Source organism: Atractosteus spatula, chromosome 16 (genome assembly GCF_055471065.1).
Source record: "Atractosteus spatula isolate fAtrSpa1 chromosome 16, fAtrSpa1.hap1, whole genome shotgun sequence".
Taxonomy (NCBI): Eukaryota; Metazoa; Chordata; class Actinopteri; order Semionotiformes; family Lepisosteidae; genus Atractosteus; species Atractosteus spatula.
Genome location: NC_142721.1, coordinates 12,771,822 through 12,798,175, shown reverse-complemented (window position 1 = coordinate 12,798,175; position 26,354 = coordinate 12,771,822). Strand labels below are relative to the sequence as shown.

The window sequence follows — 26,354 nt, the reverse complement described above, 5'->3', positions numbered from 1 at the left end:
ACTGACACTCTCCAGTGCTGTTTTTTCTTAATGATGTCATTTATTTTAGAAAATTAAGTTCTAAAGTACAGAGACTGCTTAATGTTGAATCTCGGCAGAAAATCCTCCGTGGCATTAAACTGAGTACGTCTCCGGGATGTTCCCGCGGAACACCTTTTCCAGCTGGACTATATTCAGAAAATAAGAAGCTCTTGTGATGCAAGATACAAAACGATTCCCAATCATTCAAAATTCTGAATCATTAAAACAGTGGCATTATCCTCTTCACAATTAGCATCGGCACCTATAGGGTTAAACGCAGTAATTGGATCAATGCGTAGAGCGGAACCACAGGATCCAATTACGCCCCAGAAGACCCTTCCAGAAGAGAAGAGAAGTTGTCTTTTAACCTGCCTGAGGAAAAAAAAAACCCCAAACAATTGTATATTCGATATTTTGTTCATTTTTGCTCTGTTTTTGAACTTCTCGTTGTCATTGTGCCTCGAAATTGGCCTTGCCGGTCGAGTCATTCCCAAAGAAAATCCCTCTTCTTTTCTGCTCTATGGCGGCGAGGTGTTTGTCTGCAGTTCTGCTGTAACCGCGCATCAACTCTACGGTAATAGGAGCTTGTAACTGAGGGGAAAAAACCCCGCAGATCAGGTTAAAGTCGGAGGGTGTTACCGTTTACTCTCATAAATGCACTGAGGACTTTTTAAACGCGAAGTGCGGATTTTCCGTTTATCCGTGTTGTGCTACAAAATCGGCATTCTGTGGAAATAAACTGAAGTCGCAACAGGTAAGGATCAGAGAGAAATGTCACAATGAGATGTTGCTCAAATGCTCCATGTGAAGTGTAAAACGTTTTTTATTATTTGAGCCGGATCTCACACCTTAGTATAAAAGATAAAGTACGGCGTTGCACGCCTGTGGAAGGTTTAAAAACCATTTAAATTTCAATAGCGTCATGGATGTCTGTGGAGGACACTTTCATAGGGCTCAATTATATTAGTGACTGAAGTCCAGATGGAATAGGACCATTGATTTTTTTGAAGTCCTCATTCATTACTTCTTTTTTTAGCTTGTCATCAAGTGACGAATATTTGCACGAAACTACTGAATGCTAGTGTTCTCTAACGGTCCCATAGATGTGTGTTTTTTTTCTTTTGCTCGCAGTCAGTGTGATAATAGTGGATTTGTTTGCGTGGGGGTGTTGAACTGTAGTCTAGTGACCTCGCTTGGGGGCACAGCGTGCTTTCCTCCGGTGTATCCCTTTTCATTGAAATCCAACCTGGGCTCCGGAGAGGAAGACGAGAAACCGGTGGGTTCCGCGTAAACTGTTGAAAACCGGACCAGTTCTGCCCTCGCTGGAAAGATAAAAGGGGTTGGTTGTTACTCGTATCGTTTCTAGGTATTTTAAACGACGTTGTTCGTGTCAGTATTAGTTTCTTTCTCCGCCGTCTTGCGAGTCGTTTTTGTTTACCTTTTAAGTATCAGAATCTGGCCGTTGTTAAAGTTGACAGCGATTTAATGGAATATTTGTAAATAACAGTGTTGTTTTTTGTTACTTCGCAGTTTATTTATAAGCGAACGAAATGCAACAAAGAAAGTTTGACGGCGTATATAATGTATACGCTTAAACGATTCCCCTGCGTAGGGTTGGTAGTGGTTGCCCTTTCCAGACGAGTCGCATTTTAAGTACAATGGCGAGGCTTTCCATTTAAATGTACTCTTTCGTTTGCCTCCATGGGACGACTTTCTCTTAATATGATGCAATCTTATGTTGTACCCACAGGAAGAGGTGACCCCCTTCTGAGCTTGCAGGTTAATTCAGTTGTGAAATATACAGGGGTACATGGGGGGTCCCCGAGTCAGTGCTGTTATGTTTCCTTGGGTGAATGGATCAGGTTATTAAAGAAGGATTAGATTATTTTAGTATTACGGTTTACCGTGTCTGTTTTTACGCATGGAACCTGTATTAAAAAGTAGAAGATCGGATGTAAGATGCGCTTTCAATACGTGTAATTGTCTTGAAGAAATGTACAACATACACGGATGCTGAGGTTAAAAACAAGAACTTGAGTACTAATACACCACTTTTGCGTCACAAGTAAACTGCACTCAGCCGTGAATGCAGCCCCCTGCGGGTTTTTGGAGCTGCGCCCTCGACCACTTTGGGTGGAATAACGTTACTGGCCTCATACTCCCCAGTTAGCTCTTAGGGGCTCGGTGTCCGAGTAGACTTCATTTCCTCCCCAGTTAATAGGAACTGATTTATAACAATGTTAAGGTTGAGAGAAAGACCTGAAAAAATCCGAAATGGAAACGGCTGGTTCCATTAGTAGCTGAGTTTGCGTTTAGAAAAAAACGCAGAAGTGCAACACATCTGTGAATTCTTTAGCATTAACCCTAAAAATAATCACTTTGCAGCCCACAATGACTAGTCCAGAGGGCTTAAGGTTAATTTATAGTTGAGGCGCAAAATGCATTAGAACTATTTGCATTTCTCAAATGCTGATAAACCGGCAAAAAAATGTATTTGTGCTTTTTAAAAATTAGCTTAAGATTACTTTATGATACCATTTACTCTTCCACCTGACTGAACAATACCTTTTCACTCAACAGGTGGCAGCCAAAAACCTTCTGTCCCCTATTCAGATAATCTGGTTTTTATTTAGAAGCTTATCTTGCTTTAAGTAAACAAAATATTTTAAATGCTTCCTTATTTAGAATGATCAGGAGAGGGTTAAAGTGTTTGGGTTTGCATTCCTTAGCACAAGAGGTACTCCATATTTATCGAGTGCACAATTCTAGGAAAATGCTAGTGTTAAAAATTTACCAGTAACTGAGTTCTTTTTTATAGTAATGGCATGAGTTACAAAGTGTTGTGTACTACCAACAGAAATTAATCCCTGTTACGCTTGTTAGAATTGGAGGACAAATTGGTGTCTTGAGTGGAGAGGTGTGGCTTTAAACGCTGAAAAACAATGTGTAGTTAAGCCATTTTCTTCCGGGTCATGCTATTCTGAAAATGAGATCTCTACTGGAAACGTAGCAGTATCTAAAGGGCATACTATCAAATTTCAGTTGGAAGTTTATAAATGATTTTCTTTGTTTCACTGAGCATGAAAGCATGGCAAATTCTATATAATAGTTTTTGTATGGACAAACTACAAACTGATTTTACAGCAAGCTTTTTTTGTTAACTGTAGAAGGGAAATGGGACAGCTGTTACCACCTAGGGTGAAAGATTCTTGTTTTGTGTAATTTTATTTACCTTCTGGACATGGAATACAGGTTTTCTGAATAATACGAGCCAGTGTCTCTCTGTTAATTTGGCACTTTTACTTATTAACTATCATTATGCCTGCAAGTGCTAGTCGGGGTGTGGTAGTTTTTAATTATCGCCAAGAAAAGGGCTTGAAGTAAGATTGTTGCAAGAGAACGTTTGCAAACCAGAGGAGACCTTTTGATCCACCTTGGTTTGCTTGTTAGTTTAGTGGCAAAGGTCATCTAAAATTTTACCCAGGCACTTCTTGAAGGGGCCCTGTTTGGGCCTCGATCATTTGGATGGGACGCTTGCACCCACACCTGCAACACATTGTATTAATAACTTTTCTAATTCCCCTTCAGTTTCCTGTTGAGCTGAGCCTGAAGTAGTCCGTTGGGCTGACTATACGTTTTAGGATTTTATATTCATATTAATCATCCTTTCAGTGAAGAGATTTAGTTTTATTTACTGCATGTCTGTATATGATAGTCTTGAGACCAGGAATCTGTCCTGCTGCTTTTTGAGAGTTTTATAGGAATATAATACTCTTTGAGAAATGGTGAAATCTGAGCATAATTTGACAAAAGATCCGAACGTCCTTGCTCTCGAATTAAGGACTTTGTTTTTCCTTCCTCACATTGTCCTGATGAGGACATCCCAGATCCTTTGGTATCACTTCCTCTGACTCGGGATTCCTAAGAAGACGCGTATATTGTAGGCACCTACTTCGTGATTACTTTGCATATAACAGCGTTATGTTCCATTTTGCCTAGTATTTCTCCAACCCATTAATCTGTGTCTTTTTGCCATGTTTCCCTATTTTTGTTTGCCGCTCCCCTGGTTTTTGTATCATGAGGAAATGTATCTAGTTTGTCCACTGTTCTGGAATCTGGAAGTCATTGATCTGGATCAGGAAGGACTTCTGGACTGGTGCTCGTCCCGGCGCTACACTATTGTGTACTGTGGCCCAGCTGGAGGTTATGGCCCTTAAGATCACGTGCTGTTTCCTGTTCATTGACCAGTTTTCAATCCTTGTGCATGCCGTGCTCTGGATTCCTACAGCTTTTAACCTGCCTGTTAACCTTTTTATGGAGGACCTCTTTAAAAGCTTTCAAGAATCCTTAAAATATTGGGTCATATTTGAAGTGGTGGCAAACAAAGTAACCTTGGGCCGGATGGACAGCACAGTTAAATGTGAATGGGCCACCACCCTAAACAGATAAAAACAGAGTATTTGTCAGTAGTTAAGACACTATAGAAGTGTCGCCTGTTTTTTAACAAAGTAAAAAATACTTAACATTTATTTTCTAGTTGCTCAATAAAATTCCTAATATAGGAACAAAGTACAAAGGAGAAACTATTTCTTTCTTCACAGCCTGTTATCTTTATCAGTGTGAAGTCTGTCGATAGGTTTATATTTTAATTAAACAAACTCTTGACCAAACATCCAAGAGTTTTTAAACGTCTTCTAATTTAACTTGACCTGTCACTTCCAGAAGCTTCTCATTGACAGGCATACGCCGATTGTATGGTTTTTATTATACGCTGCATTATTTGGTATGAAGGGGTTACATTTTTAAAATTGCATTTTCGTGCATGTTGACTGATCCTGCCTTACTACAGTTGACCAGTCAACTTGGTAAATATTTGTTTTCTTACCTACCTTGATACTCCTCTAGTGTTTTATTATACTTTGCTCATACTTGCCCATTTACTTTCTCAAGTCTGCTGGTTTGGTTTTGGAGTTTGGATTTGCTTTGGAAAGGATTACAGCAACTTAAACTGTTTTCCATTGGAACATAAACCAAGTAAAACAAATTAGATTTAGCATTTCGTTACTGGGGCCCATTACAGCTGTCCTTGTGGCAAAACAACCTTTTTTTTGTTATATTAAGTTTTCTAAATAAAAGCTAATGTCTGTGTTTTAACTGGATTTTGGAGTGTTTTGGAATTCCGAGATGGAGTTGAAAATGAGGTTCTTGCGGGAGCTGGAGAAACATTGTGTGCTGCCTCTTTTTTTTTTGTCCTGGCATAGTGTTTGAAAGAAATGGGTGTGGAACAAGTGTCCCTTTGTTCCCATGCCTACCAAGGGATTTCGGAGACAGTGAGCTTTCATGAGCTCAGTATATTGAGCTGCAGAGTGGTCCTAACAGAGAGCCCATTGACTGATGTATCTACATCACGGAAGCTGCTATATACGAAATGGTCTGCTCCAAGGACTCAATGGCTAGCTGGAGAAGTTGGCATTCCTGCCAGCGTGGATAAAAAAAGGGAATGAATTCTATTTGTTTTGTTTTTCGTGTGCTTTACATTGTTTCTCACCGCAGTTAAAAAGGCTTTGTTACAGAAATACTTTTTTGGAAACGTTTTTCTCTGAAACGAGAGCGCTTGCTCAAAAAAATGTGCTTCATCCAGGACCGGGATTGAACAGCCCTGCTTTAAAGGGGAACTGCAATGCTATTTTTATCACTTGGGGTTCGAAAGAATCGGCCTTGGTGAGTGAATTTCAAGCCCCAATGAAAGTAAAATGTACACAGTAATTTGTAAAACCTCCAATTTACATCAGTTATACAAAATAGACAAAATGGCCAGGTATGTGCAGCTCCATGTTCTGTGATTCAGAACGAGGCAACAAAACATCCGGTGATGTGAAGCGGCCCTATGACATTGTCAACAAGCAGGCTTGTGAATACATCTTTTAATCCAATAGAAATCTTGCTCTCAACTTAAAGGTAGCTTTGCCAATAAATGGAACTAACTTGTTAACTCTGTATGCAGAAGATCATGTTGGAAACTTTCTGCAGTGAAATGTCTGCTGGTCAACTTGTACTTATTCACTCGTACATCCCATTAGTCGTTACAGTGACTAGTGAGCAGGAAGGGGCCACATCACGTCGCAATTCTTGCGAGCTCTTGCCTGTAGTGAGACCAGGGCTTTATGACAACATGGCAACTTGCGGTACTTTGGCAATGTTCATGATTTTGTGTTTAATTCTGAGTTTGTCATTTTTTTTCTGTGCCGTCAATGAATTTATTTTGCTACCGAGATTTAATAACCAGTCTGAGAAATTGGGACTACGGTTCCCCTTTTAAGTGAGGATGCTGTTAATGGGTTTGTGTGTTAGCTGTCCACGCTAAAATACAATTACAGGGTTTAAGTGGGTTAGTTTAAAAGAAATACCTCTTGTAGGTTGGTGCAAAGGTAAAGAGTTAGATTTTTTTTAAAAAATGCTGTTCTGTTCATTTTCTGTAAGCGTCTGGCAGGGCCTTCGTTGTAAAATCCATATTTCTTGTTAATGAAATGTTTATTCACATGTATCTGAGAAGTTAATCAAGGAGGTCCTGATATTTCTTTTACGTTTGACATGTTCAGGATTGATCTATGCATATCTTTAATGCAAAAAAGCTCACTAATTTATTCTAACATTTAAAGCCGCTCATTTTCAGTTAAAGTTCAAGCTTGTTAGGAGGTACCACAATTTAGACAAAAAGATAATTGTTGTTTTTAAAGGAAAATGGTAGGAAATTGTATGCTTTAATGTAGGCAGAGGAAAAAAGAAACTTTACATATCATGCGACTCATTTGGTTATGGTTTCTAAGTTGTGAAACCTGTTACAGTGAATATTCTGCATTCAGGTATACTGCTTAAGTGCAAGAACCCAAGGTTAACTCTGCCACCTGAATATGGGGGGTTAAAACTGCAGACTTTGTGGAATAGTTCTCTTGCAGGCTATTGGGTGATCAGATGCTTATTGGCAGCTGTTGTTGGCATGAGGTCTTAATTAGAGCTTCAATTGTGCACGCACTAATTTGAAGCGGTAGGCTGTGAGGCCTAATTACATTTTCAGCACATGAATTTGAAACAGTCCTTTTAGTGATATCCAAACAGGCCCATTTGTCAGCCCCTCACCCCTTCAGTGCAGGCATTGCACTAATTATCTTTGATCGTGCGGGGGTTTGTTAGGCACTGTGAAACAGCCCATATTTAATTTTTTTTTTGTACTGACTGATTTTTTTTCCCCCCCTCTGGTCTAAACCGCAAGCTACAAGGTGAATTGTTGGCTGATGTTTTTGCACAAATGGTGCAAAGTGCAGAAATGTCAAATAGAAATAATTACATTTAAATCCAGTTCAAGCTGCATGACTGCGGTTGTGTTTCTTTAGTCTTTTCCCAAGCATCCAGTACAGATGTTTCATTGGTACACGCATGTATTTAGAGAATCCCATTGTGCGTGTTGACCTCTGACCCGCCAACGGCTGTTGCCTCAGATTAGGGAATGCACTGCTGAAGTGGATCAGTCTCATGTGTGTTTCCCTGCGTGTCTGAGCCTGATATGGGCTGGAATGTCTCTGCTGTGTGATATCATCCTTTTTCGTTAACTTGAGGTGACAGTGAGCATGCAGTTCATTTGTCTGTAAAACAAATGTCCCACTAGTTCTCGTGCTTTTCATTGCGGCATGTTCAGTTATGACGTGACCGAAAATGTGAAGCTTTCTTTGTTGGCATGGCAGGCGTTTTTCAGGATAGAGGAGTTTTTTGGAAATGTTGAGGAGATGAGCATGGAACTTAGTAAGAAACTGAAACCGTGTTGTCACTAGCCGAAATAAAATGTGCTGGGAAAAGACCGTGTTCTCAGTGTGGGACAGAAGAGGGTAACTCCCCAACGGTCTCTGCCAGGCTTGCCTCGACTCATTTCCACCTACGTAATGTGTCCAAGAGTGAAACTAAAAATTTCCAGTATCTGAAGCTACGGTTTCCCTTCAACGGGGGTTGCCCGCACCATCTGAATTTTCCTGTGGCCTCTCACTGTGATGGAATGGTGTTTCCATTTTCCTTTCTGTTGGTGCTCGCGCTTGGCACGCCTTGTCACAGGCATGTCCTCTTCATCTCCACTCGAGACGCGCGGCTCGGCTTTCCGACACGCGCCTTAGGATTTTAGCAAGGGCTGCTTCTTGCGGCATTTCGCCGCAGGATTCGGAATCTGCCACCTCTTGGCCCGCCGTGCCGATATATTTCCCTGCTGTTTGGCTCGGCCCCTGTGCTCGCCAGGCTGCCTCTTGACGCAAGTCTCCTTTCTCCCTTACAGTCCGGTCCTTCTGCTCCAGTCTTGTTCCAGGAGCAGACAGCAAGCTGAGATCCCGAAAGAAACTGTGACATTGTATCTTCTTTTGCCACAGCTGGGGTAAGTGTGAGTCTTTAGAGTCCTTTATTTATAAATAATTTTTCGGTTTTGTTTTTGGTAAGGTGCTAAAATATTAGTTTTTAAATGTTGCCAATAGCCTTTGCTTTAGTGTAAAGGGTTTGCAAACCCTGTTAAAAAAGCATTGTTTATATTTTTAAATGTTGTACTGTGCGCATTGAGATGCATAATACACATTCAAGATTTTAAAAATCGGATTATTTTCTGTTAAAAAATACCTTTACATTTATGTCTGACCCACAATACTGGAATAACGTCTCTTACACTTGCCCTGGGAAACTTTTGCCTAATTGCCAGTTTGTGGAAGCAGAATGTTCACACATAACAAATGTTCAAGCCACATCAAGCAAAACTGGATTGCTGTGGATTATTAACAGTCGAAATGGTACAGTAATGTCTTGCAGACAGTCTTATTGTGAGGAGGAGCAACTCCTCACACTCTGTTTTAGTCTGGACAGAAGTTTGAAATCTTAAATACACGAAGAGAAGCAACTGGAATAATCTGCAGTTTGTGACGTTCAGTCAGTCTCAGCAAAATATAACCTAGTATTGAGACAAAGATAGTGGTTGAAATAGTTTGATTCTAGCATGGCTTATAAAAGTGTCTTTTGTATTTGCATTGGTTATCTTGAATCTTGGTTATTGTGGTTGATTTTATATCTTTACGGTTGGGAATGACATGCTGTAAAAAAAACATTCCTGCTTCCTTAAATCTAGTGCTCTCATATAATCAGTGTACAGCTTAGACTGTCAATCTTGCATGCCTGCTCAACAGTTCCAGCATAGATCACTCTAAAGTAATTGCTCACTTTGATTACTGAACGTACGGTCTGAATACAATTTCCTTGTCACCAGAAAGTGCACAGTAATCCTCTTTTTGATCAAAGACAACCTATTACCATGCTGAAATAGTTTGAAATGCTTTTACTGACACAACCTGTATTCTCTTTGTAAAAAAAGAGAAGCCGAGTATGTTTTACCCTATAAACAAATGTCTGTGCAAGTTGGCAATGTGACATCTGTTTTTTTTTTGTTCAAGTTCATATATGTAGTTTTTACTATTCTAGACGTACTTTTTGGTTCATGGAAAATTGTTTGCGGAGCACAGATTTCTAAAATTAGCTTTACTGTGGGGGTAGTGACAGTGAAAAATGGTGATTTCAACATTATTCAATCTCGTATACATTGATTTAATGATGGTAAAAATCCACAATTGTTTATGCAGTCTTTTGGCTTATGCTTTAGGGAAGATTTGAGCAGGTTCGTTAGTATTGGTTTATTACTAAGGCGATCTGTAAGACTACCAATAAGTATCTTTTTAGTCGCCTTTTGTTTTTTTTTTTGCAATACTGTTTGGACTGTCAGGTTGGGTTTTGATTGGTGGGTGTGTTTGTGCTGTGGATGGCTTTATATAAACCAGTCCCACATGCCGCAAGTCTTGTTTTTAAACCCACATCTAAGATTGGCCAGTGCTCTTCTAATGACTTTCAAATGTTTTGCTGTTTGATACAGAAGCCATGTGCTCTGCAGTAATGAGCCGCGAGCCGCACTTTGCACTCTGTATTCTTGAAAATGTCAGTAGATTTCTTGATTATGTATCCCTGGGTCATGTAATCCTTTCCTTTTGGGGCACCTTTTACAAAGAAATGACTGCAGTGTCTCCAGGGCCTGTCAAGCCCATTTGTGGAATGTGTCCTCTTTGGTGATCTGGTTAGACATTTTGCAGGCAAGTGAAAAGGTTAGGGTATTTTCCATGTCTAAAAAAAAAAAACCTGAAGCATTTACAAAAGCGGACAACAGCAAACAATACGTTTCATATTCTGAGCTGAAACAGTTTATGTAAACAGCCTCTCTCTTGCCCACAGACTTATTCTATCGTGGTACAGTATGTGAAAGTGGTCCTGTTGAGTGGTTTTTGTTGTCCTCGGCAGTGTAGATTGAAGGGCCTTTTCAAACACCAGTCCTGGATTTTAATTTGTACACAGTGAAGATTTATATCAACTGCCTTAATTGTTCTTTGCTTTGGGAGTTTGTTAGCATGTCTTCATTGCTCGTTTAATTTTAATGTCGTCTGAGAGGAATTATACTTTGTGGTGATTGGTGACGGTACTGAAAAGGCTTCTGGGAGCTCTGATAAAGAGGTAAGCAGTGAATAAGAGGATTTCCCTGTCAGGTCTAGACTGGTTAGCAGGATCTTAACTTGTCCTAAAGCGATAGCCATGCTTGCCTGAGGCAAGGGCTCTGAGCTGGCATACAGCCTTTAGCAGTCTGGCACTGCTGTTCTGCCTGGCATATTTGGATCTGCCATCTTGACCGGAAAACAGACCCAGATAAAGACTTGCTCTTGTAAACTGTTGTGGGATCTGAAGTAAACATGTAAACTGAGTCCTGGGGATTCAGATTTTGGGTTGTCTTCCACTTGAATCTTTCAGGTATGGTACGTCTTGGCCTGCTTGGAGGTGACTTTTCTTTTGGTGCTGAAGTGTTCGGTTTCGTAACGCAATGCTTTTGAACTGATGTATTTGCATGGGCGGGTACAGTATGTGAATACTGTAATAGTATGTGAACAGTATGTCCCGCTCTCTGTCATGAAATGGGGACCAGTGCAGTTGCCTTGAAAAATACTATGCTTTGGTTGTCAAGGATATTGAATGGATTTTTCTTTTCTTAGTTGTATTGTATCATTCATTCAATTCAGAATGATTGTATTGTTCTGATTATATGTCTCAGTGGGATTAAGTCTTTGAGAAACATTATGTACTCTCTTAAGAATGCTGGAGGTGTGCACTGACCTACATTCGAATTGTACATGTCCCATCACTTCCCCTCTTCTCTGTGTACTGTGGAGCTCCTGCAGCTTGCCTTTCGACATGGGATTACGCACACCGGTCACTGCACACCTGTGTCATTCCTCACGAGCCAATCACTTCCTGTTGGTTACCTATATATCCATAGAATTGCTGTTCCTATAAGAAGTACTTGTCTTTTTCAGTGTAAGTTTCAGAGTAAACCGCTGCACACGCCTCAACAGAATCTTTACCAGAAGTTCTGATTCACTGTAATTTCAGCTGATCTGGTCATAAGGCAGTTTGCGGATTTGTGAATTGTGTTTGCATCATGTTACAGTCATCCTTAGAAAGCCGTTCTCATGGAGCTCTCGGGTTTTTATGAGAGAAGATGAATTCTGATTTGCCTAGAATGGCTGCTTCCCGTGGGAAGAAGTAGATGTTAAAAAGAATGTTCTGTTGTCGATTTCCAAAGAATGAGGTGAAGGTTGGATCTTCCTGCTGTTGGAAGACTGTAGGAGAAGACTGACAGAGCTATAGCATGACCGGTTTAACTCGGGCCTCCACTCAGTCTTGACTGGCGATACATTAGAGCTGCTACAGGGGTTGTCTCTGTCTGAACATTTTCCAGTTTTAAAAATAGAATATTATAGAATAAAAACATTTTCCTGTTTATTCAGAAAGTTGGAATATTAACACCACAGAAGAATTTGAATCTCCAGCATTCAATACAGCACTGAGTACTGTCTGTGGTTGTTCATGTGGCTGATCGTTCGTATTCTACACCGTAGGATTCTTTTTAGAGTCTTGAAAGAATGAAGGTTTAGATCTGAGAATTAATGTTTACTTAAATTAAAAAATTAAAGCTGTTTACTTAATCATCTCATTGTTTCATTGGTAACGGTAAGAGCATTTCAATTAGCACAAGCAGACTAAACGAGTCTGTTACAGAAAGTCTCTTATTAACACATTTGTGGGAAATGCCCTACCCTGCATACTTTCCATCTACTGAGGGCAGGGTGTGCATTTCTTTATAAAGAGTAGAATATATTGCTGTTGCATTTTTTTCCCAGTAAGGCAAATTAGGGGAAATTACTGTATTTTTAAAATAAAATCTAACTAAATCCATGTAAAGTATTATTCCCCTCTTAAAAGGGAGACTATTTTATGCCAAAAGTGTTGGAAAAGGGGGTAATTGTACAGTACATGTAAAGTGAATAACATTTTTATAAAGAAAGGTTTATTATAAAATAAATTTTAAAGGCAATAAACTGAAAATTCAGGTGTTTTAGAAGTTTTTTCCAGAGGGGAAAAAACTCTGGAAGGGCCTGGGTTTTGTTCCAGCTGGGCTCACGCGTACACAGTTGGTCTGAATTTTTTTTAATGAACTGCAGACCTTTTATACTTCTAACCACACTCCAAGGTGCTTTCTGTGTAACTTTAATGAAGTGAGTGTTTTGAGTGATCTGGTCTGTAAAAGACTTAATGAAACATTGTACTGATGTCTAAGACGATCATTAAGTGAATTTTTTTGGCTGCTCGGGTTGGAACAAAAACCGGAAGACTCTAGGCCCTCCAAGAACTGAGCTTCAGACCCCTGGTTTAAAACAGTTCAAAAGCATTTCCCAGATAGAAAGTCTTCTGAAACTGCCTGTGAACACTGCTGTTCTTGTTATCCAAACATCGTCCCCCCTGGCAGAGATTACCTTGACTCTATTGTGCATTTTGAAAACGAAGAAGAAGAAGAACGTTTGAGACTCTGTCCCAGCAACACGAGATGGAGTGCTGAAGTTATTTTGATTCTGATGAGGAAGTTCTTGCTGAATGGGAGCGGCACGGTGACCCAGGACCACACCATTGCTGCCTTTTATCACTGGAGCCCCGGGTTCAATTCCAGACCCGGGAGTGTGTATCTGTGTGGCGTTTGTATGTTCTCCCTGTGTTCGTGTGGCTTTTCTCCTGTTGCTCCGGTTTCCTCTCACAGTCCAAAGTCATACTAGTAGGTTAAAACTGGCCCTGGTGCAAGTGTGTGTCTGGCTGTGCATGCCTTTGAGATGGACTGGCGTCCCTTCCGGGGTGTACTGCCCCTTGCGGCCGTCGTTTGATGGGAAAGGGTTGCGGGGAGCCAGGCACTGAGTAGGATGGAGGTAGAAAAATAATAAGCTTAGTATACCAGTAAGCCAGTGAGGAACATTTTACATTCATGTGTTTCTTTGGAAGAGTGGAACAGATCATTTAGTAACTGCATTGTTCATGTGAATACCCACTTGTTTAATGTCAAAAAGTGTGTTGGGGAGCAGAGAGTGGTTCTTATACAGATTTTTATCCAGTAAAAACTCTATAGAGTGAGTCATTCTGTAGGAGTTTAATTATTATAGACAGGTTTGACAGGGTGATATCATTCTCCTGCAGCCTTGCAGTTCTAGTGCCCCACCTCTTCTTTGGAAAACTAGTTTTTTCTGTCATTGATCCTGCATGCAAAGTACCTCCGCAGAGCTTGTTGGTTTTTCTTGAGGGAGTGGTGCCTTTCTCGGCAAGCCTGCCTGTACAGACTAGTGCCATTCCTGGATCACTCTGAGGAGAACCAGCAACATCTATGTATGATCTCAAAGCAAATGGGGGGGGAGGAAAACTTGAGTAACTCAGCAATAAGAAGAAGAAATCAACAGGAGTATCTCGTTCATTGATGCAGTCTGCCTAATTGAGGGAAAAGCCATTAAGCTCTGACCTGGTAACTCGGGGATACAAATGATACTGCGGGTATGCAAAAAATATCATTATCGAGCTCCAGAGATGATCGAATATGTAATGATTAAACTTTTAACTTTTTCATTTTTTTTTCTTGATATTGAGTTTGGAATGTGTTCATTTTTACTTATGCTGATAAGTGCATATAATGTTTCCAGGGCTAGGAAGTAATGTGAACTCCCACATTTTGCAAAACTGGCTTTATTCATTTGGGAGCAGTTGGCCAGGTCCTTACCTCCGTGGCAGTTGTATTGCCAAGTTGTCTTCATAACTCTTGAAGAAAGCAGGAGTTCTTAAAGTGTACACACCTTTGTCGCGAACCTCACTGCACTACCAATATTTGCACTGCTCACTCATGTGGGAAATGCTCACCTCTTGTTTTTTTTTCCCCTTTGCGTTGGTCAGTTTAACAGAAAGCTGCAAACATTCCGTGCTGCAAGGATAACCCCACGATGTCTTCTGATGGGGATCTGAGGGATATAGGCAGCAGTGAGAGCTTCTGGGAGGTAAGGATGTGGCAGCCAGAGTTGGCTATTGCCTCCCTCTCCTCTGTGGTGTTGGTTCAGGCAGGAATAGACCTAACCTTGCAGTCCAAACACAGCGCAGTTTGGATGAGAATGCTGAGAAAGGCCCTTCATTGTGCAGATGGAGCAACCATAAGACATCAACATAAATCCTGCTGTCTGGAATTTTCATTGGCTTCATGCACTTTTCCTCTAACTTTTCTAATCTAGTCTGCTGTTCCCACATACTGTAAGACCTCCATCGATTGCTAAGATCTTTATACATCCTAAATTCAAATTGGCAGTTTAGTGTAGCCATGCTCAGATATTAAAGATGGCCCTCACTTGGAATAAGTGATACAGTTTATGTGCATTTCGTAATGTAGTAGCTATTTAAAATGAAAATGAAATTGAAATACCACAGAAGACTGCTGTGTTTGACCTTGTAATGTTCCGTTTCACGATAGATCCTGCGTGACATCCAGATTAACTCTTTATTCGCAGTGTGTTTAAAAGTTTCCTGCTTGCTGATCAGCAGGCCGGGGCGGCTGTGGGACATGTTTGAGACCTTCTCTTTTGCATTGAGGGAGCTCTGACGTTTTACCCTCCCACCCACAGCCAGGGAATTATAAAAGGACGGTCAAGCGGATCGATGACGGCCACAAGCTGTGCAACGAGCTGGTCAGCTGCTTTCAGGAGCGAGCGAAAATTGAGAAGGCGTATGCTCAGCAGCTCACAGACTGGTCCAGGAAGTGGAGGAGTGTGGTGGAGAAAGGTGGGCCTGAAGCACAAGTCTCTGCAAGTGGTGATCAAAATAGTTGATTGAATCACCATGATTTTAAACAACTGTAAAAAAATATATTTTTTTCCCTAACCCCAAGTACATTTTAATGCTGGATTTTGAATGACTCTACAATGCAAATGTGTTGATTAATTGTCATACAAATTTTATGTCTGGTGTGATTAACTAAGTGAATTAATTCAGATGTCTAGTATTGATGTCCAGTTGCCACATACTACTGAGTTTTTAAAATTTCAATAGTATAAGGAGGACTTAGAAATTTGTGTTCTGGAAGGGAGCTCTGTGCATGTACAGGGCAGGACTGGAGGTGAAAATGGGACCAGTTTTGAGAATCTGTTTTGGTTTTCGGCTGGGGTATGTTCAAGTGAAAAATACTAGTCGGGTTCAGACAACTATCACAGGGAAGGAGTAGAGAGTTTGAGTTAGCAAGCATTTCCACTCAAGCTGGGTAATGTCTTAAGTACAGATGAAGGAGTCAAAGCAGCACGTTGTAATGATGGATTCACGTGATGATTGCAGAATTCAGTCAAAAGGGCAGATTGTCAGCTTTTCTTTACAAGTCGCAAGAAAGGAGGCATTGATGCAAATGATTTTTTTGTCCATGACCACACCTCAGTGAACTGCAAACCCTTCCCTTCTCTGACGCTTTCAGGGCCTCAGTATGGCACCCTGGAGAAGGCCTGGCACGCCTTCATGAACGCAGCTGACCGGCTGAGCGAGATCCACATGGAACTGAGGACCCAGCTGGCGGTGGAGGACAGCGAGAAAGTGCGCAATTGGCAGAAGGACGCCTACCACAAGCAGATGATCGGGGGCTTCAAGGAGACCAAGGAGGCCGAGGACGGGTTCCGCAAAGCCCAAAAGCCCTGGGTCAAGAAACTAAAGGAAGTAAGTCTCCTTTGAACACAGGAACTGGTACTTAAACCTGAACTTCTCCCTTCCCTGTAAAGATCTGGTGCTTGAAGAGGTCTAGTTCACAGCTGAGTTTTTGATTTTTTTTTTTAAAATAATATGACATAGCCGAGGTCGGAGGTGACAGGAGGAAGCTAGGGCTTGTGTGGTTTGCTGGATTGCTGGCTGTTAAGCATTTCCAAAAGCTCATGCTGCAGCCTTTAAACAAATCCTGCCGTGTGTCCTTTCTAACAGAGTGCCTTGCTCAGTTGTTCCAGATCCCCGAAAATGCGTTTACACATACTTTCCCGGTTTTTGCTCGTTTTGCAGGGAGCTTGATATTTTTCTTTAATTTTGCAGCGTAATTTAGTTTAGTTTAATGAATGTCAGGCAGTTTGAAAGTCGGCACTTGTCACGTTATTCCCATGGCATCCCGTGCCCTTGTCATGTTATCCCAACGGAATATCATACCCGATATTGACCACCCGAAGAGGCCACGCGCCTAGGCTAGCGGGTGGTCCTGAAGGCGAGGCAGCTGCTGCAGCGCGGTGTTTAATTGGCTCGCGCTCGTCCCCAAAGGTGGAGACGGCCAAGAAGAGCTACCATCAGGCGCGGAAGGAGGAGCGGACCGCGGTGACGCGGGAGACGCACGCCAAGGCCGACCCCTCCGTGTCGCAGGAGCAGGTCCGCAAGCTGCAGGACCGAGTGGAGAAGTGCAGCCAGGAGGCTGAGAAGGTGGGCGTGCTGGAAGGAGAATCGCTTGCCCTGCATACCACAGTTATGTGCTCGGCTCCCTTCTCTTTCACGCTGTGCATTTAGTAACCTCTACACTGAGCCGGAGAAGGCTCTGAATCTGGGAGTCCTGTGCCTGGTAGACTTGCATGATCACAGGATCATGTGAGTGATGTCGAATTGATGCATCTGGGATTATAGTTAACCTGGTTGGTTATGATTAAATTACAATCTTCACTACAGGTGGGAGGGGTTTGCCGATACCCAAGTATAATAAAAGACTGATACATGATATGCCTTGCAGATTGTACTATCTGAGCCACTGAGTGAAAGAATAATACAACTTTTCTGATATAGAGAAGTAATTTTTATGGTCCCAGACCTATGCAATTTGAATTATTAGAAAGTGGGGAAAAAGTCACTCATTGGACCACACAGGCCTTAAGCAGTGATGCAAGAGAAGGTCAAGTCTGAAACGAGGTATGAATTTAACTGTGTTTTGAGATGAGCTTTAATTCCCCCTTGCAGGCCAAGGACCGTTATGAGAAGGCCCTGGAGGAACTGAACAGGTGCAACCCCCGCTACATGGAGGACATGGAGCAGATCTTCGAGATCACCCAGGAGGCCGAGAAGAAGCGGTTGCGCTTCTTCAAGGAGGTCCTGCTTGACATCCACAAGCACCTCGACCTCTCCAGCATGGAAGGGTAATCATCTCTGCTTCCAAACCACCTCAACGGGTCCTGGAAAAGGCTTTGCCTTTCATCCCAGCACTTGGTGTCAATTGTAGAAGCTATGAGTATCTTTCTTTGAACATCCCTGACGTATCTGTTTGTTAGTGGATCTTGGAAACGTGCTATAGTATTGCATACAATCAAACTAGATTCCTCAGGTTATTCAGATATTTGAAATGGATGGATAGATAAGGCTTTATTGATCCCGAAGGGAAATTGAGGTGTTACAGCAGCCCAGCCCGATACAAGCAAAAACAGACATCAGAATAGACCTAAAAATTAAAATAAAATAAGTACAGCAATACAAAATAAAATCTATAGAGTTAGGTGTGTGCAAAATATGCTCATAGTCACTGTAAAACAATAAAATATGTGCAAAATGCGCATAGGTATATACGGATTGAAAGTACCACAGTATAAACAGTATATTCATGCAGTGTCCGAAAAGTACAAGAGTGCAACATGCTGTCCATAGATGAGCAGATGAAGGGCTAACAGTCCTAGCTGGGAGGAAGGACCTGCGGAAACGTTCCCTTGAAATTACCTGGGATACCCTGGGACCCCTAACTAGACGTAATTCACTCAAGAAGATCAAGAAACAGTCTGGAAAATAACATCAAATTTTAAAGGCTTGGAGGTTTTCAATTATGTGTTCCTAAGGCCTCTTATCTGTATTTGTGTTTATAGAATAATGAAATATTTGCTTATGTTAATATTAAACCCTTGTGTGGACCATTAACTCAAAGCACCTTTAAAAACTTTAATTATTAGGCCTGGAATTTGGTGTTTATGGCTAAACTTACTTGAGTGGAGTCAATCACTCAACCATGGTTAATATGTGGGTTTCATTATTTCTTTTGACCAGTGGATTTTTCTGGCAGTAATTAGTTTTTAAAGGGTGCCTGCAACTCTCTGTATTTAGTGTTGTTGCAAATTCTTTTTGTTTCAGAAAGGGTGGGAGATGATCAAAACATCCTTCCTATATTTTGAGTGTGCTAGTCTGATCAAAAGACTTTTATCCCCCTACAAGCAAGTTTATATTTAAAATTAAGCTTGTATGATTACGGCTCAGTTGTAGGTGAGCATCATCTGTTAGCAGCACAAGGGTTAACTGATCAGAAATTGAGGAGTGAAATAATGCCCCAGAAAGAAAATGACCGTGCAGAGTTTTTGGTCACAAAAATAAAGGATTGTGCACTCCGTTTCACTTAAAATATTAAGGATCAATGTGACACTAGTCTGGGTGTTGTATCTTGGTTAATAAATAGACTGCACAGTTAAGGTGTTATTACAGACTAGTTAAACATTGTAGAAAGCATGGCTCTTACCACAAGCTAGGTCATTTCGGAATGGCTTATAATTTACAGGAAAATGTAATGAAAGCCTGTTTCCATGAACAGTGTTCGAGTCCTTTATCGAGATCTGGGCCAGACGGTTCTGGCAGCGAACGATCTGGAGGATTTGAGGTGGTGGAGAAACACCCATGGCCCAGGGATGATCATGAACTGGCCACAGTTTGAGGTGAAAAAAGTTACCCTTCCTTCTAGCTTGGCCTTCTTGGCTCCAAGGTTACATTCAGTTCCAGTTTTTGATGTCCATGAATAGCTCCCTGTTTTGTATGGTTACCATGTGGGTTCTGGTATGCAGTCTTACTCCCCACAGTGCCAAGCTGTGCAGATCATCTCTCTGCTAAAAGTACCTGTGAATCTGTGCACTGACTGCAGCCAACATTGAACAGTTTTGTTTTTGTCTTGGTGTGCTCACCGCTGTGGCAGCACTAGAAAAGAGTCCATTTTTTAATAACCTAGTTTATTTGCAGTGGAATATTCTTTTTGCAAGCAAAATTCCTTAAGCAAATTAGTTCTGCAGTATCTTAACTCCTCTTCAGACTGTGCTGTGCTACAAAAGGCCTTTTGTTTTAGTCTATAAAGCATAGGAGTTACTAACTACAGAATTTTTTTTTCCTGTCTGTTAACACTGCAGAGTTGTATTATTTCTTATACAGATCAGTTTAAATATTTAGGTTAGAACATTCACTCTGGTGGGTTGCCGTTGTCCTATTGGTGTGCTGTAAATGACTGATAAATGTAGACATCTGTAAGTGCTAACATGTTTGGGCTCTTTGACAGGAGTGGTCGCCTGAGGCCACCCGGTCCATAAGTCGCAAGGAACGGAACAGCAGGGCTGAGGACGTGGTAACTCTTACCAACATCGTACCTGCTGGGGAGGAGGTGGCTCAAACTCCACAGGAGCTACACAGGTAAGGGCAGAACGGCTTCGGTTTCACCACATCGCCCTTGTTGGCATGTTACATGTCAGAACTCCACCCAAGGGCCTTTTTGTTTTCAGTGACAAGGGCCAAATGAAGGTTGTGAACACCTTGTTGTTGTTACTTATCTACAGTAAGCTTGATACGGTAAGATTTTTGTCTTCATTTTTACTTTCGAAGTCTTGGGTGAATAGCTGACAGCACGTACAAGCCAAGCCCAAAATGATGGAATGAGTCTGTGACTACTGGAGTATTATGGTGATAATTCTTGGTTAACGTGTAATGTTAAAAGGTTTATGACATTTAAGGTGTTAATTTGCTTAAGTGGGGTTGGGGATTTAATAATGTATCATTGGCTACATGCAGGTGGTAATCTGAAGTCCTTACTTCTGTCTAGTGGACAGCTGTCGATGAAAGGGAAATACGAGTTCAATTAAAACTGGAGACGTCTATCACAAATGTGATGTATTAAGAGTAGATTGTTTTCATATGAAGCTGTGTGTTGTAGAGTAAATTTGTACTCTTACAGAATGGTTTCTGATTTTTTTTTACTCGGAGCAATGTGTACAGTTGTACAGTGCCATTTAACTTTAGAAAAGTTTTCAAATGCCTTATTCAGAGCTTACATTTTGTTAGGAATATCAAAACAAGAAGCTGCATAGAATAATGGTAAAATATTTCTATTGCAAAATTATTTTGTATGTGTGTATATATCTGTGTATCTGAGCATATATCAAGGCTGTTTTGCTGCTATAATTATGCTTTTTTCCCCAATATTTTTTTTAATTCTGAGGTAGCTATCATATCTTCAGATCTCACTTCCCAAATCTGTGAGCTGCAGGTGTTTTTGTGCATTTGATTTATTTTGCGAGAGAGCTGTACGCTGGTAACACTCCTGTTTTGTTTCTAGTAAAGAGATGTTCTGAACACCCTCAACGCTGTGATGGCTTAATCTTTGCACCCGGTTAATTTTTTAATTCTGCAGGTCAAACAGAGAGGATGATGACTATGAGAGCATTAATGATCTACCTGAGCCAACGTTAGTAAATATCTCGATTTTCTTTTCTTTCAACAGATTTTCTCTCTTTAACAGATCACCTGCTTGCAACATACTGTTGTTACACCCTAGATTCCAGAAGTGATTCACTTGCACTCTGCTACTGTCACATTAGTGAAATTGAAAGCATGTTTTTGATTAAAATTATTTTTCCTTCCTCTTGGTGCTCAATTCCTGGGGTAGTCCATTCTGTAGCACCTGGTTTATTCTGGAGGCTCTCTTTCCTGTTCACTCATCTGTTCTTAATTTTATTTGGTTGAATTGTGCACTCTTGATTAACCTTTAAATACAGCTGATGTCTTCTTTGCTGCATTCTCTTGCCTTAGTGGAGATCTAAGTAACAAGATTCTAGAGAGATGGTCAGGAAGCAGGATATTCTGATTGTTGCATAAAAACCTGTTACTGAGGATAAAGCAATTAACTGCAGAATAATGTATAAATATGCCACCATATGTGCACAACTGCAAAGAGAGTAAGTTGATTTGAGAGGCCTAAGGCTTTTTTATCTAATAATGTGGCCATGCTGGGTCCTGGAGTATCCCTGTAGTATCGCTGTCCACTGTTCGTGTTCCATCTGGGTCCTCAATCAGCAGCACTTTCAGGGGATTTTTTTAAACTAAGAAATGAGGGTAAAAAAGTAAATAAACCACCGAGCAGAGCAATTGCAGGCCCCAGTTAGTGCTGTTGATTGAGGGCCCTGTTGGAACATAAAACAAAACGGAGGGTTCCACGAGGACCACAGTGAGAACTGCATTCATTTGGATATGTGGATTTTTCTGTACACAACTCTTCACTTTCAAACCTTCATCTCGTTGTCAAACATGATCCTGCTGATCTATACCATCTGTACACAGCTGCTCGACTTCTGCAGGGAGAAAGAGCTCAACAGTTTACGTTGCCAGCCTTCCAAAAGATAAATAGCTGTTTTCAAGTTTTTTTTGTTCTGTACTTAGGTTGTACAGGAAGAAGGCTCTTTTTTAGGAAGAAATTGCATTATAGCCATTGAAGTAAAAGCCTGTTAGCGTTCATTTACCCAGCATATTTTCCTTGGCAAGATGAATATGATCAAGTGATTTACTGTCGATAAAATGATAGTAACTGGAGAAGAATGCAGCATGTTTTGAAACATGACACTGGTTTGTTTGGCAGTCATTCACCTTGAAATGGCTTTTAAGAGGGATATAATGCACAGCACTCCAGTGTATTTCAGTATGTTGTTTTAAGGTTTATTGCTTAATCTTTATTAATTTGTTTTAATAGAAGTGGCAAAGATTACTCCTCAGACTGGTCGGATGAAGAAAGCCCTAAGAAATTCATTGCTGCTAATGGTGTGGAGGAGGATATGAAGGTACCAGGAGTGCGAGTAAAAGCATTGTATGATTACACGGGGCAGGAGTCAGATGAGCTGAGCTTTAAAGCAGGTATTAAAACCTACTAATGCTTATTAGTGCTACTGAAACACAACTCTGAGCATGATAACTACAGTAACCCAGTCATCTGCATGAGCAGTCATAGTGCTGGACTTTAAGGGTGCAGTGCAGTTGGTCGGGCAGCCCTGATGTGATTTTTGTGACCTCGTGCATGTACCCTGCACTGTGCACTGAAAACGTTGGAACTTGAAACTTCTGACCTACATGCTGTCCCCGATTATGGAGCCTAGCAGTGTGCATTTTGGAATGTTTATGGTCATAGTACTAACGGAGATAGGAATGGTCCAAAGGAAAATTGATAAAAATAGAAAACATTCCACTGCTCCTAGGAAATCCATTGCTGTTGGTTATTACAGTAAACTTAAATTCTGAAATAGACATTTCTTAAATTACTTACAATGCCCAGCTCTGTATATCTGTTAATAGATGGAATAGAATTTAATTGCTTAAAAGCATTACCACAGCTATAAATAATTGCTTTAAAGCTTTTTTCAATCTGCATATTACTAGACCCCTTTATGCTACATATGTATATTCTAGACTGTCTTGAAATCAGAAATAAGCTCTTCTTTAGCTTCTGATTTCTCTCCAATTAACAAAATTCAGTGTATAAACTGAATTCATTGTAAAATTGAAAATTCATAGTAATCCAGAAATAATGTAGGCATTCTGCCACATGGATAGAGAACACCAAGCTGTAATAAAAGGAGTGGAGTGTAATAAAAGAATAACTGATAGTGTTTAATCTTTTTTTTCCCCATTGTAAGTGTTAAAACGGGTGTTGTTTATTTGGGTTAAAACACCTGCAATGGTTACATTAGACAAGGAATATATTGTATTTATATTAAAATCATGGACATATTTTATTAACTGATTGTTAATAATTCATTTATGCATTAATTAAAAGAAATAGAAATACCTAATCTCTACTATTGTCATACACAGTACGAATACCGCATGCCATTGGTCTAATGTAGAACAAATGGCTGTCTTTCTTCTGCAGATAACCTTTTTTTATTTGCTGTTTTTGCCTCTTTCTGTCCCTTTGACAATCATACAATATCTAACTTTGCATTTTTGTGTATAAGGAATTTGTTTTGTACATTTGTTTTCCAGCAAAAATGGCCGTAAGTTATTGATTAAGGATCAAGCCTTGCTATGCAATTGACTTAATTATTGCCACCACCTTAGAGTATTGTGTTCAGTGCTTTAGAGCCACTCTGTGAACAGTTATTTTATCTGCTTTAGATTTTGCCTGTAATTGGTGGGCACATTTTAGTGGACAAAGAAGATTGAGTTTTTATTTTCCTCTGCCATTTTTCCAAAGAAAAAATGGGGACTTTTTAGTGGTTGTCTTGAAGATGTCTTGATTAAGGAATGACTCCAGTTAGTTTCAATGTTGTAGTTGGTGAGTTTAATTAGAGCATATCAATCACTTTGACAATTAGGCACACTGCATTTATGATATATCAGTTTAATCTATAATTATTTCAGTAAGTGCTTTAAAATGTGTATTTAAACAAAGACAAATCTTTGATTGGGCCACAGTGCCCTCACACATTAGCAAAAGTTTACAAACCAATATCACAGTGAAGGAAAGAAAGGTAAGTAAGGCTAGTTCATTCAAATGTCTTTAATTGCCTGTGAGCTGTATCGTAATGAATGGAGATTGAGGAACTTGTTTTCTGGAGGTTTATAGGGGAAAAATCGCTTTTGCTACACGTCATTTAATGGTATAGTTTAAAACCAAGCTGGGTGTTTGTATTTACAGATCTGCCTGAGTTCCACACAGAACCAGACCTGCGTCAATGAAGTGTCTAAGCATTGGTCTGTGGGTTCCCTAGTTAAGAAGCAGCTGTAGGCCATCAGCAGGGTTTTTTTTTAAAGTCGTGTTTATTCTGTGGAAGCTCTCTCCACATGCAATACACTGGCCCTTTTATTCTGGTAACTTGAGAAGGAAACACAAACATGGGGCAGTTTCCTTAAACTATTCAAATGGCCATGAATCAGGACCCAGAGCTGTATGCTTTTACACTCCATAGCTCAGGGGACTACTTCAGCTTTCAGCTACTGGGTTTTAAGACCGTTGAACCAGGGTGACTCGTGTTTCTTTAGCCCTCTGTTAATGTAGGCACAGGCATCCAGAGCTGAATGAACAGCTTCATGTAGACTGTTAGTCTACACTCTTGGGGATTCTACTTTCCATGTTCTCGTGGACTATTTCTTAATGGGGGGGGGGATGTCAAAGTAGAAGCTCCCTCCCCACCACCACCCTCATGTTAATGAGTCTCTCCTCCTTGCTGTCACCTCCCTCCAGGAGAAGAGTTAATGAAGATGGGGGAAGAGGATGAACAGGGCTGGTGTAAAGGCCAGCTGGACAATGGACAAATCGGACTGTATCCTGCTAACTACGTTGAGGTCATCGGGTCGTGATGACCATTTCCTGGATGTCTGCAGCCATTTTAAACGGAGGCCCACGAGAGAGAACACCTGACTCTGTTGCGTCGGATTGCATTCCTGGTCCCAACCCTGATGCTAGGTGCAGGCCATGTGCTTGACGGGGAGGCGCTGTGCATTTTCTGCAGCTCCATGATGAATTCTAAGCAAGATATCGTGTTTTTATTTTTTATATATGTATAAAATGAGACTTATGACAAGGAGGAAACGGCATCTGAGTCAGGGAAGGTGGTGATCCTTACTAGAGAAGCGCCGAGAATAGTGCCTTTGAAAGATCCCAGTGAAGCCAGTACTTGCAGACGTCAACTGCGGTGAATTTCCCATTCAACGTTTGTGGATTGCAGCTGGCACTTTCAGGGTTAGTAAACTTTCAGGTTAGACACAGCCTTGGGCATACAACATCGCAGATAACAACAGAGCTATCGGATCATTCATAACCAGAAATCCAATGCACAATACATTGTTAGACATTGCAGCCTGATATTATTGGAATGTGAAAAAGTCAGATCTCTAGGCCGCTGAAATCTGTGCCATAGGTTTAGAGATCATGGGTTAACTAAAAGCAATATTTGCATATCAGAGATGCCAGTATTCATTCCCTGAATGTCAACAGCAAATTTGGACAGGGGGAGATTGGTTAAATCTGTCCATTAAAATTTATGTATTAATAGAACCTTTTTATGCTAACAAATTTTATAGTGATTTAGATTTACTTACAAGAGAAACTGACTGGTGTGTTTTTCTTTAGACGCTGGTGAAAAGTTTAACCTTGGATTAGAAGTAAGAGATTAGCTAAAAACCACCCAGCTGTTCTCTTGGTGTGTTTACAGAGCTCTCTGTGCATTTCTTATTTGAGTGTGCACCCAAGGGTTTTTGTGTTGTTTTTATAGAGATTCCAATTTAATCATTTTACATGTGCTGAGGGTTAATTCCCATGTAGTCTGGAACGGTTTCAAAGGGATTCATTATTTAACTCTAAGCGGGCCATTCTGTGTAAGTGCAACTCTCCAGCCTGCAATTTCCTCCAGCCCTTTTAGAAACATTCATAAGAAGATCTTGTAACAAGTTTCTATTTTTGGGCCTGACCTACCAATATAAATGAAACCTTATGGGGGGGAGAGGAGACAAAGATTTCTTAGTTGTTTGATTTATGCTTTTTTATCGTTTCCTTCTATTCTTCTTTTTAATTTATTTTTTGTTACTCTTAAAAAAAAAACTCAAAAAAAAATTAACTCATCCAGTTGGACAGAGACTAAAACCTGACCAAAGTAGGGATGTTTTAAGTATGTAAATTGCAGGACTTAGCCCACTAACGCAGTTTTAAGTTATTATTGAAGGAGGGGGAGGACCACCATTCATGCTGGAGTACAAGGGACTCTGGGTAAGTTGCTGCACAGATCTGTACTTCTGCATCATCCTGCTGTAAGCCCGACTTCACAACACTGCTGTAACCTTCTTTGATCTAATCTATGTACAAATCTTAAATAAACAAATTACAA

At 40.6% G+C, this 26,354-nt stretch overlaps 1 protein-coding gene across 7 annotated transcripts; it reads left to right on the top strand.

The window, feature by feature from the left end:
* Positions 1-366: 366 nt before the first annotated feature.
* Positions 367-26,354, top strand: pacsin3 (protein kinase C and casein kinase substrate in neurons 3). 7 transcript variants are annotated; one of them, XM_088935021.1, is made up of 12 exons: positions 367-775; positions 8,336-8,431; positions 14,389-14,489; positions 15,105-15,261; positions 15,941-16,176; positions 16,759-16,914; positions 17,440-17,615; positions 19,043-19,163; positions 19,772-19,902; positions 20,897-20,950; positions 22,229-22,389; positions 24,716-26,354. In XM_088935021.1, exons 3-12 carry the CDS (start codon positions 14,436-14,438, stop codon positions 24,829-24,831), a joined length of 1,362 nt encoding a protein of 453 aa, XP_088791147.1. In that variant the 5' UTR covers positions 367-775; positions 8,336-8,431; positions 14,389-14,435; the 3' UTR covers positions 24,832-26,354. The 7 variants fall into 7 exon arrangements, with proteins under 7 accessions (XP_088791147.1, XP_088791151.1, XP_088791152.1 ...); XM_088935025.1 differs by having other exon boundaries at positions 22,229-22,316; positions 24,716-24,851; XM_088935022.1 differs by lacking the exon at positions 367-775 and adding an exon at positions 1,321-1,360.